The sequence below is a fragment of the Perca flavescens genome, chromosome 16 (assembly GCF_004354835.1).
Source record: "Perca flavescens isolate YP-PL-M2 chromosome 16, PFLA_1.0, whole genome shotgun sequence".
NCBI lineage: Eukaryota > Metazoa > Chordata > Actinopteri > Perciformes > Percidae > Perca > Perca flavescens.
The window spans coordinates 13,520,216-13,532,215 of NC_041346.1; the positions used below are offsets into that span (position 1 = coordinate 13,520,216).

General features: G+C 40.1%; 1 protein-coding gene across 6 annotated transcripts in view; it reads left to right on the forward strand.

The window, feature by feature from the left end:
- The window catches only part of LOC114570770 (putative cytochrome P450 120), an 84,893-nt gene that overhangs the window by 59,328 nt on the left and 13,565 nt on the right, over positions 1 to 12,000 (forward strand). For 2 of the 6 annotated variants that reach the window (XM_028601311.1, XM_028601314.1), the window contains exons 1-9: positions 1,786 to 2,180; positions 2,974 to 3,051; positions 3,421 to 3,505; positions 3,954 to 3,989; positions 4,500 to 4,639; positions 5,018 to 5,141; positions 5,917 to 6,061; positions 6,263 to 6,367; positions 10,379 to 10,506. In XM_028601311.1, coding sequence (XP_028457112.1) covers positions 1,991 to 2,180; positions 2,974 to 3,051; positions 3,421 to 3,505; positions 3,954 to 3,989; positions 4,500 to 4,639; positions 5,018 to 5,141; positions 5,917 to 6,061; positions 6,263 to 6,367; positions 10,379 to 10,506 — 1,031 coding nt within the window. In that variant the 5' untranslated portion in view covers positions 1,786 to 1,990. Of the gene's footprint in view, positions 1 to 1,059; positions 1,097 to 1,235; positions 1,269 to 1,785; positions 2,181 to 2,973; positions 3,052 to 3,420; positions 3,506 to 3,953; positions 3,990 to 4,499; positions 4,640 to 5,017; positions 5,142 to 5,916; positions 6,062 to 6,262; positions 6,368 to 10,378; positions 10,507 to 12,000 lie in introns of those variants that run through there. The other 4 variants (XM_028601312.1, XM_028601317.1, XM_028601316.1 and 1 more) reach the window with 4 other exon arrangements.

Here is a 12,000-nt window from a genome sequence, read left to right on the forward strand (position 1 = left end):
TGCCAAATTATTAACTCCCACGTTGAAGTCAGTACCTGATTGTCTAATCCTAACCCCACCCCTAATTCTAACCCCTCCCCCACAACTAATCCTACCAATACTAGGGGGGTAATAATTTGGTGGGGAATGAAATTTGGGCACAACACCGGTTCGGTCTCTCCAGCTGCCTCTTCACCTGACTTCTAGAGACAGACAAGTGGGAGGCGAAGGCAAATGGAGCAGCTGCATCTCCTGGTTTGGTTCAACGATGCTGTGTCCTCTTTTTGCTTACCTGCAAGCATTTTAGTATAGTGTTGTGACATTTTCTTCATAAGGGATGGCAACAATATCCTTTGGTCTTTTTATGAATTTATTGCAGCTTGTTAACAAGCAGAGCAGAACGCAAAGCATTTTGTATGACTCTTCTCCCCCACTCATATCCGCCCCCCAATCCAGCCCACATGAACATTAAATAAAATGTTTTCAGGACTGGTATGGCCTTGTAAGACGTCATGGTGTCTTCTGGGACAGTCCACTCTTCTGTAGTAGTCATTAATCAGCAATCCGACATTCCTAACTGCTTTCACTAAAGCAGGCAATACAGGGATCCTTGAAAAAATGTACATTACAATAGTCTTAACTATGGCTAGTTGTAGCAGTAAGCAGAAATGTATTTCAATACAACTCCGAATTGTGACAAAAGTGACAAAATAATGCCAACATGTTCCTATTTACATGTTGTGATTTGTAGAGTCACAGCGTGTACAAAAAACAACGTAACATGACACACAGCCATCTTCTAACAGTAAACAAACTGGGAACTATATTCTCAGACAGGTTTGCTGCGAGCACTCCGCCCAAGTACTATATTCTTCCACCTGAGAATATAGTTCCCGGTTTGTTTACTGTTAGAAGATGGCTGTGTCTCATGTTATGTTGTTTTTTGTACACGCTGTGACTCTACAAATCACAACATGTAAATAGGAACATGTTGGCGTTATTTTGTCACTTATTCGGAGCAGTAGGATTGCTGGAACCATTCACCTGCAGGTTCTGTGCTGGCCTGATGCCGCTGGAGCCGTCAGATAGCATTACAGCACGCACGGAGATGAGAAGGGTATGTATCGACTTGTCTAACTCTGGGGGTTACGGTGAGTAAGCTAAATTCCCAATAAATCGGCGTGTTCCTTTAAATGCCTCCGCTTCTCTCTGATGCTCCGAAAACAGACGTTAGAGGGAACTGAAACATCGCTGCACGGGACGCTACTTAACACTACATTCAACAGCAGGTAACGTTAGGCTACCTTTAGCTAGCAAATGGAGTAAACACGGTTAAAACGGTGTAAAAGTGTGTCTGCATTTCACTGTAGAGGACTGTAACACCAGACTGTAGCTGCCGTTGTCTGAAAAACACAGAAAAGATGTCACCTTTTTCAGCCCTTTAGAAAAATGTTTTTTGTGGAGGTGGGGAGTGCACTAGGCACCTGTGGGGGTTAAGCTTTTGTCCTTAATGGCATTTCCCCTTACATTACTTTTACTTTTATACTTGAAGTAGTTTTGAAACCAGTACTTTTACACTTTTACTTGAGTAAAAAGCTTGAGTTGATACTTCAACTTCTACAGAAGTCTTTTCAAACCCTAGTATCTATACTTCTACTTGAGTTCAAGTACTACTTGAATGTGAATACTTTTGACACCTCTGTTAGTAGCACATGTAATGACACAGAACAGACATCAGTAACGCATCAGTATCAGGAAGCTCTAAATTACGGACACCACCTAAACACGTCATACGTTCCGTAGTAATCAACCCAGAGAGTAGTGACAACAATGAGATAGCAGTAATTTGATACACAGGTAATGTTAGAGCCACGCGGATTAAAATGATTAGCTAACCGGCAATGACAGCGGGATTTACTCTGAACCGAGTCCCTTTCGTTTGAGCGGAGAGTCGCTATCGCTAATTTATTTTATTTTATTAGTGAAAGTGCGTCTCCAACGTCGGACCTGAATGTATAAACTACCAGGAAATGCTGGTGTGTCGGTGTTTGGGGACAAGTCGCTGGAGTTTTACCGGGACCCGGTGAGCTTCTGCCAGCAGAGGATCGAGAAACACCGGAGCAGAGTGTTTCAGTGCCGCATGCTGAACAGACCGACTGCCTTCATCTGCTCCGTGCAGGGGATGAGAGAGCTGCTCTGTGGTAGTGTGTGTGTGTGTGTGTGTGTGTGTGTGTGTGTGTGTGTGTGTGTGTGTGTGTGTGTGTGTGTGTGTGTGTGTGTGTGTGTGTGTGTGTGAGCACCAGCATGGTAAAGTTCAGCAGTAGACCTACTACATGTAGAAAGAAAGAAATAGTAGCACACTGTATTGAGATTTAAAAAATACATGTACAAAACAGACCATTAACTAGACTTTATCAAGAAAATTGATAATGAAGAATTACATTTTTTAAGCAGATGTCATAGGGAAATATTCTTGCCTAAAGGAGTCTTTGTGTGAACAAAGAAAATCAAATATCACGATATTTTTGACCATATACCTCGATATCGATTCCCGCAACGATATTGTAGTGTTGACTATTGGTGCTTTCACAAAATATTTACACAATGACATTTTTGATAAATAATCATCAGTAATGTGGATATAATGACTAAGTGGGTAAAGGCAAATAATAGAACAGTTACAACAGTCTGTTTAGTTCAGAAAATGACATCACTTTACTGTAATGCAGTCTTTAAAACCAGGAAAAGACAACTTATGCCATATTACGATTCAAAATCTAAGACGATATCTAGTCTCATATCACGATATTGATATAATATCGATATATTGCCCAGCTCTAGCACACACACACACACACACACACACACACACACATACATACATACACACGCACCATAACACACCACAGAGCAGGCAGAATCAAACCGCGACATGGACATTGTGTATGAACAGTATTTGTATTTTTGTAATAATGTCTACATTGTTTGTTTCAGAGAAGTCCAACTTGTTCCTGAAGGATCCAACTGACCTGATGACCAACATGTATGGTGACACCGTTGTCACCACTAATGGTAAACACATGACCCCCCCCACCCCATAGCAATAGCAATATAGATTCTGAGGTAGCAGAAATGTATTTTAGACACAGTCTTGTTCAAACTAGAGTAAGCTGGACTAAGTAAGCAGTGTCTGTTAGGTCACGAAACCACCACTGATGCTGTTGTAAAAAAAAGAAAAAAAATGATACAGAAGGTATGACTAAGACAAGAAAATATGTTCTAAAGCAAACAATGCTAACACTTTCCAAGATGCAGCCACTGATGATTCCTAGACTTGCCCATTCACAACAACATGCTATAAAATCACAACAACTATTAAAATGCGATTACATTTAGCTCTGCAAATAATAAATATGAGTAACTTGTATTTCTGTGTTTTAGGTGAGGAGGCATGTCTTCTCCGCCTGTCTCTCACCAGCCTGTTCGCAGGAAGCTGTTTGGAATCATCCAGTGATTATATCACCAGGTAGGGAAAGTTATGTTTTACTCTCGTTGTGTATTTAGACATTATTTGTGTCCAGCCTTTTGTACTGTGGATGTCCATGATGGCATCAAGAATGCAAAGGCTTTATTGCTGCAACAATGATGTGTCCATCCATGTCAAAGGTTTCTTAGGCCAGAACTTACTGCCTGTCTGTTCGATGGAGCGACAAATCTCTAAAATAATGATACGTTGTATATAAGTCAAATGGAAAAACAAGTGAATGCAAGTTGTGTTTTTTGTTGCAATGGACAAAATGTAGCAACATGCACTGCCAGGACATATTATTAAAAGACTCTGACTTACTGCATCTTGTCTAAGAAGTGTGTGTGTGTGTGTGTGTGTGTGTGTGTGTGTGTGTGTGTGTGTGTGTGTGTGTGTGTGTGTGTGTGTGTGTCTGTTTGTGTTTCTTCTACCTCTTTTTTTCCCACAGTGTATGTGAGCGCTGTCTGAAGGACCTCTCTCTCAGGTAACATAAACCTCCAGCACTCTAAGCATTTACATTTACTCTTTTGGCAGACGCTTTTGTCCAAAATGACATACAAAACAGGATTACTAATAGTTTTACAAGCTGTAGAATTAAGATATAGTGACATAAAACCAGGGTTAGAAAGGTGTATAGGATGTATTTCAGTGTGTGTGTGTGTACACAATGAAAAAAAGTACACCGCAGCCACACAATAGTTGGGTTGTGCGTAGTTGCAAACAACCATTTTGGCTCCCATATTTCGTCATATTGCTGTTGGTTTTGGTTTCTTATTTTTGTTGTTTTTGCAGAAAGTTTCAACTTCCTCTGTTCTCGTTAATGTTGTACATACACTTTCATGATGTGTGGTTGATATTTTTTATTTTCATTCCATTATGAGATTGATTGCAGTCACTTCATGTCACTACATTACATGTTTTGGGACAGCAAAGCTAACACATTCATGTGTGTGTGTGTGTGTGTGTGTGTGTGTTTGTGTTTGTGTTTGTGTAGTGGCCAGCCAGAGTGTGTGTACTCTGCCTTTAAGCGCCTGGGCACAGAGTTGGTTTTGGGCCTTTTTCTGAACATACGAGCGGAGGAGCAGCCTGACCTATTCCAGGAAATCATGCAGCTCTGCACCCAGCACTGGCATGGTAGGGGTATACAGATATGCTGTACACGCACAATATACACACACACACACACACACACACACACACACACACAATATACACACACACACACACACACACACACACACACACACAACACCACACACCACACATGCCCATTTTTGCCCATCCAAGTATGGACGCATGAGTACAGGGCTTCCCTTGACCTGCTCAAGCAACCCCTGCTTTTTTTTTTACAACTATTTCTTGCAGACGTATTTAGTAAGTCAGCTTTGTTGTTCTGCAATACAGTATTGCAACATTTTCCACTTCCCCTTTTATTTCAGTTCAATAACTATGGCTTTGTGTGGTTTTGCCCATCTTTGTATGTTTGTTGACCAACTTTTTTTTCTTCTTCAGGTCTGATCTCTGCTCCGATCAACCTGAAGGTTCCTCTGTGGTCGTCGGGTTTCTCCACTGCTCTGGATGCCAGAGACAAACTGATGGTCATCATTAAAGACAAACTGGAGAATGACACACAGGGGTAAGACTGTATCTTTGTACGTCATGTCTGTCTTTCTCTGTCTCACTTACACAAACTCAGGCAGGCAGGCAGGCAGGCAGACAGACAGACAGACAGACAGACAGACAGACAGACAGACAGACAGACAGACAGACAGGCAGGCAGGCAGGCGCGTGTGTGCATGCGTGCGTGCGTGCGCACAAACACACACACACAGCAGTTTTTATTCTCAGAAACAGAGCTTTTTCCTCTTATTTCTGCTTGCTGAAGATTTGCCAGTACTTATGTTTCTTTTAGGTTGTTGCACAAGTTTTAGGTAAATTTGGAAATTATCAGTAAGTCCTGTGAAATAAAATTAAATTTTTGCTTGCCTGTAACCTGCTTGCATCACTCTCTGCCTAAAACCTTGGACTCCTGCCCAATTGTCTGCCTAGTTTCCTGACTTCTGCCTGTTTTTTGGCAATGAGTAAAGACAAACTTTGATCTTCATCTGCTTGGTCTCTCGGTCAGGCTTTTGAGTTACTTACTGGTCATGTCAGATGTTTGTAAAACCTTTGAAATACAGCAACATTATCCACTGAAAATTGTGATGGGTGTTGCTCTTTGTAGTGACATTCTTATGCATAAAGCTCTCTCCCTCTGTGCCATAAATTAGAGGCTAGTATAGGCTGTTGATCTCTGGTTATGGGCTGATTTCAATATAGTTACCATACTATTAATTACTTATATATTGTTTCCGTGGTATCTTAATCTCAATCTTGCTATCTCCTCTCTGCCTTGCCGGCATTTTTTCCAGTTTTGTCGGCTCTCTTGGTTCTTTGCCGCTGCCCGACTCCACTTCTGCCTCCCAGCATCTGCTGCTGTTCATCTCGGCTCTGATCCCCAAAGCCCTGGCATCGCTGCTCACCTCCTTCACACTGGCACTCAGTGGAAACAAACAGGTAAACAAACCTGTGATGGAAATTGATATTAATGCAGCACTACATGTAAAGTGAAAGTTATTAACAGTATTTATTTTCCTCCTGAGCAGAATTGAGACCTCTGAAATAAAACTTACCATTTGCCATAACTTTTCCTTGCCTAGTTCTTCCTGCTTTAAATGAAAGGAACAAACAAAAATCTTTCTTCGTGTCTATGAAAAGGCCCGTCTGCGAGCGATGGAAGATCCTGATTACCTGCGCACAGTACTGCTGGAGGTGCAGAGACTTTGGCCTCCTTTCATTGGTGGACGCAGAATAGCTGATCAGGTAGGACTGTTCACCAGGAGGGAGTGGGTCGCATCCTGTTGGTTTTCATGTAGTTCTGAATGAGTATTCAGCATTTCTTACCCTGTATTCTGAGTTTAAGAGATCCAGTGTCACTTCTGGGACCTTTTCTTCTCTAAAGCCTGCACTTGTATGTAAGAAATAGAGGCAACATGATCTACTAATCAGCAGATTTCAACTTGAAGTGTGGGGGAGTCAGGGATTCAAGTTTTGCGATATGTGTGATACTGAATTGTTTTCACAGATCAGGATTTGAAAAGTCTTCTAGAGTATTTCCAGCATGTGGAAAGCACTGAGCCGTTGTGTGGAGAGACCCAAATGAAATGGGAGTCCCAACAGGTTTTTGCTTTACATTTTTGGCACTTAATATGCAGTTGTCCTAAACATCTTAACAATCAGTGCAAGTAGAATTATCTTCAAATCCCTGGATTGTAAGAACAACCCATCTAATATATAGTATTCTATTTCTATATAGTTATCTGTTTTTTGTTTTTCTGTATGGAGTACAACTTAAAATAATAAGAACAAAAAGCTGTCTTTTCTTTAGCTGATTTTATGATTTATTTCATTTGGGTGTTTTAAAGTGCTCATATTATGCTTTTTGGCTTTTTCCCTTTCCTTTATTGTGTTGTATATCTTTTTTGTGCACGTTATAGGTTTACAAAGTGAAAAAGCCCAAAGTCCACCCCAAAAGGACTTACCATCTCCAACAGAAAACACTGTTCACAAACTGTTCCAAACAGCTCTATTGTAGTCCAGCCTTTACTTCAGAGACAAACATGCGTCACTTTGTAACACACGTTATAATGCTCGCCTAGCTGCTAGCGTGGCACACCCTCACACTCTGCAACTGACTAGCTAGCAGTACTTACTGCGCTTGTGCGACCCCCAACAAAGATGGTACAGAAGTGTGATGCCTCAACACACAGGGTGAAAAGAGGAGCTGCAGCAATGTGCAGTACAACAAATATATGGTGTTTTCTGAAAATTAAACCACATAAACCTATTCTGGTACAACCTCTAAATACAATTATGAACCTGAAAATGAGAATAATATGAGCACTTTAACAAGGCTGTTAAATGGACTTACTGTTTAGCCAGGGTAACTTAATCCCCTCCTGAGCAAATCCTGTCCTTATGTACACTGTTGTATGAACTGTCTTCCATTTTTGTACACTTTGTGATTGTCATTGTTGTCCCTTCTTTTTATAGATTTATTTGTATGTAGTCAAGGAGTGTTTTCTGTTTTCTGTGTTGCACTCCTTTCCTCTAGATGGCGACATATTACTGCAGCTGAAAGTCTCTTCTACTGTCACTGTCCTCCCTCTTTTGTGTATTGTGCACTACCAGAGTTATAAATGCTGGACAAAAAACACGACCACCTTACTGTACATTATATTAGCCCGGCACTAAATACCAGTTTGGTCAATCTTATAATGTTCAGTTGTTGTTGATGGTCAGTTTTAGGCCTGTGACAAGCTCTTTATTTCTGACACTTTTCCTCTTGCAGTATTAAATAATGTTACAGTGTTGTAGGTGAGACAGAAACTACAGTGAAACAAAGACCGCTAAACAAGTGCAGTGTTTCCTCTATGTTGATTTTGTAAAAATTTCTGCCACCACGGTATCAGAAATAGGGCTGTACAAAAACATGTAGTTGCGGTTGTCTTTTAATTATTATTAATAACTAATTATTAATTAGTTATTGGACGTGTCCAGTTGTTATTCGGACAGACCTGCCCCCACTGCTAAAACAAAATCCTAAAGGAAAGTCCCATAGCACATGTGTTTTTATGGCAGCATGTTACGTGAAATGCCATTAGCCCAATTACAGAGACATGCAACTGAAATGCATTGAACTATGGGCTGTTTTATTACATATTTCCTTAATTGTTTATTCTCAATTGTTTCACGCAGCCATCATTTTCACATGCTTCGTTTACTGGGGAATTATTATCTATGAAGGGTTATAATATTCTAGTGTATAATATGTGTACTATACACATAAGCATCTTGTATCCCGTAGGCCTACTGTATATGTTACATCTTTTTTTTTCTTCTTTTTTTTTAAGATTATGTTTTGGGCATTTTAGGCTTTTATTTGTATAGGCCAGCTAAAAACATGACGTGGTAGAGAGAGGGAGAACGACATGCAGCAAAGGGGAGTTGGAGTCAAACCTGTGGCCGTGCGTCGAGGAGTAAACCTCTATATATGGTGAGCTACCCAGGCGCCCTACAACATTGATTTTCATTCATTAAAATTATTGCTTTTTGGTTTGACACTGTCAGACAGTAGAATCCCAAAAGTCCTGTCTCGTGATTGGCCGGCTGCTCACTCAGAAGGCTGCCTCCACCACCTCCCGCGCAGGCTGTGTTTGATCATTATGACCTCATCAAACAGCCTTACACAACAGCCCAATCAGAGGCATTGATCCGTCTCTGCGAGTGATTGACTCCGCTCCCCCGGAAGGAAGGGAGTGGGGGGGCGTGTGGCGGTGGGATTGATGCGTGCTGGTGACACTGTGAAGCCAAGTGGAAAGTAATGTGTCACTTCTGGGAAACGCACCAGTACACTTTGATTCCTGGCGGCCTCAGTGGGACACAGGGTCATGACGTGTGGGGTTTTGGAGAACTCTGGAGGGGAAAGAGCACAAAGAATAGATGTATTTTTATTAAGGTTTTTGGAAGCCACAAAGTCCCCAAGGGTCATGATATGAAATAACAAAAATGCAAGATGGATTAGTTATTGGAGAAGGAAAGAGTATTAGAATGTATATGCTAACTCTGGTAGATAAGATTATTTGTGTTGAAAAGTACTTAAACCAATCTCTTTTGAAGACGACTAACCGTTAATTAGTGACTGTAAAAGTGACTGTAACCACATCAAAATGAATATGTTTCACTCAGAAGTGTACTTTTTAAGTTTAAATGTATAATGAATTCAGTTTAGCAATGTATGGCCCATATTCATGCAATCCTTTCCTATGCTTTATTATAATATATATCAAATGTTGGCACCACATTGATGTTTAAAATATTGGATAATTAACAAGGAACGCAACCAGAAAGACTGACAGTTGCCCCTCACCCTGGCAATAGCTTTTGTAGAAACCTCAAACACACTACTAATACAAAGAATAGCAAGAGAGGAAGTGCTGGATCAGGAGAGTTGATGAGATGTTTATGTGTGCAGTTAGGTGTGTAAGAAAGAGAGAGATTATTAGTATTCACCATCAGGTGGAAAAAGTAGAAGCTCCATCCAGGTGGAACTAAGATATGCAATAGTTTTCGCAACGTGTGTGGGTGTGTGTGTGTGTGTGTACTTGGCAAAGACATCTCTCAGCGAGAACCGGGGGAAAGAAAGAGATTTGTAAAAGATTTTCCACTCCAGCAGAGAGAAAAATGAGAAAAAGGGTGGAGAAAACAGAAACAGTGATCCGGTTCTGTGGCAGTCCATTAGTGCAGCTACTAATGGCCGTAGTGAAAAGGTGAATTAAAAGGGCAACAATTGGGTAAGTGGTCTTTTTGCCCCAAGGTGGCTCGTTTCAGCGGAGCTTAGTGAAAAATCAACTCGGGAAATTTTGTTTCAAAAGGTACAGCAGTTTTTATTCGAGCCAAACATCAGTGTTAAAGAAGTCTCCCGTTCATTTTTGTTCAAAGGGGCATTATTAGCATGAAGTTCTGTCATTGCAGTGTTCCCAACTCCCCTTTTTGCTCTAATTGTATGCAATGTCACTCCTTACATATCTGCTTAAAAAAATGAACCTGCTGATCAACAGTTTTTGAAAATACATAGACTTTTTATAGTTGAAACGGGATTTAGCGTTTGCAAGATTTTACAGTTTGAAAAATAGAAGCAAAAACCAAGCTCAGCCCAGTGAGAACAACGCTCATCTAATGTGGTGTAGGAATTGTCTTTGTGATGACAATGTCAATTAATTCAAATAATATATAACAATAATGTAATTTCTCCCTCTGTGTGTGTGTGTGTAGGACACTACGATCGCAGGGTTTCCTGTTCCAAAGGATTATGGTGCGATCTATATCAGCCACTCTGTCCACCGCGACCCAGAGGTGTTCCAGCAGCCGGACAACTTCCTGCCGGAGAGATGGAGCGGAAGGTGAGGATCTTAGATTTGTCTTTCTGTTTATTAAGCTTTGACCTCGTTGCAGAAATAGACTTCAAGTGTCCTCGGTGCTTCCTGCTTACTGTAACGAGATTCAGAGTTACTTTACCTGAGCAGGAAATGAATATGAATTTCCAGTTGTAATCCTGTATCCCACACATGGGAATGCTTTGCATATAAACACCAATCAATGTCAATGAATTTATGAAGAAAAAGAAGAAGAGAAAACGATCTACAATACAGTCTTATACAAAATACCATAGAACACCTTTTTGACACTTTGTCAAATTAATGAACTGTGTGTTTGTGTGTGTGGGTTGGGGGGTCACAAAGGTTTATTACAAGACGGTATTGGAATCTGTTACTATATGTAAAGGGGTTTCTAATTTTCTGGTCATTCATGGAGTCACAGCAAGTCAAAAACTTCCAGCCCTTCTGTCCCTTAGAAAGAGCAACTGCTTCTGTCCATGGTGGCCATTTTGCTTAGATAATCTACAATCACAAAAGGAGCAAAACATATCAGAGAAGAGGCAGAGATACCAATTTCTGCACAGAAGCAAAACATACATGACAACCGAATGAAATTCAAGAAATTATGATTTATTTTTTTATTTTTTAGTGGTTCAACCTCTCTTACTATTGATGCTGCTGCCTTCACCTACACACATCTAACCCACGGCCCTTTTCAAGGAAATTTTGTTGTGACATTAATAGTTGAAAAATAACTTTTTTTGGCGCTTTTTTTAAAATGTTTTTGTCACTTTTTTGGAACGCTTTTTTAAATTCATGGTCAATAAACCTAGTTTATATGATATTATACCTAATTTTTGAGTTAAAAAAAATCAGAAATTATGAATTATTTGGCCTAATAGTTAAGATCAGAGGATGTTAAGTGAATCACACACTGGTATCTTTTAGTCAGGATACTGTTTTGAAACCATTTAAACATTTGTTTTTCAAATGCTATAAAATTGAATAAAACACCCAAAATGCAATGAAAGTAATCATTAATTTAACCTGCGAAGAACATTGTATGGGTTCCATACAACGTACATCCATGCATCCATGTTGTTTTTGGGCAGTTTGGTTAAAAGAAACCCATACAGTATATCTGACATAAAAAAGGGTGAGATTTGACCTGAGGACAACACAAGGGTTAAATTAAATGTTTTTTTTGTTTGTTTGTTTTTTAATTTCTTTCTTTTTCCTCATTTACTGTCTCTGGGAAGTGACCCTGTGACATTTTTGTGACCACATTAGAAGTGGCTTATCCTTAAAGGGTCTGTTTACACACTCAACGTGCCACTCACTGTGCCTTACTGTGGTATCACACACTGACACACACACACACACACAAAACACTGACCATTAGAAGGGGTAAGAGGGAGGAAGCTTTCACTGCCCTGACACATTAAGAGTCAAGGAAATACGTAATTGAAAAGCCAGTTTCACAAAAACCAGAAAGAAAAGAAATAGCATTTTTTTTTT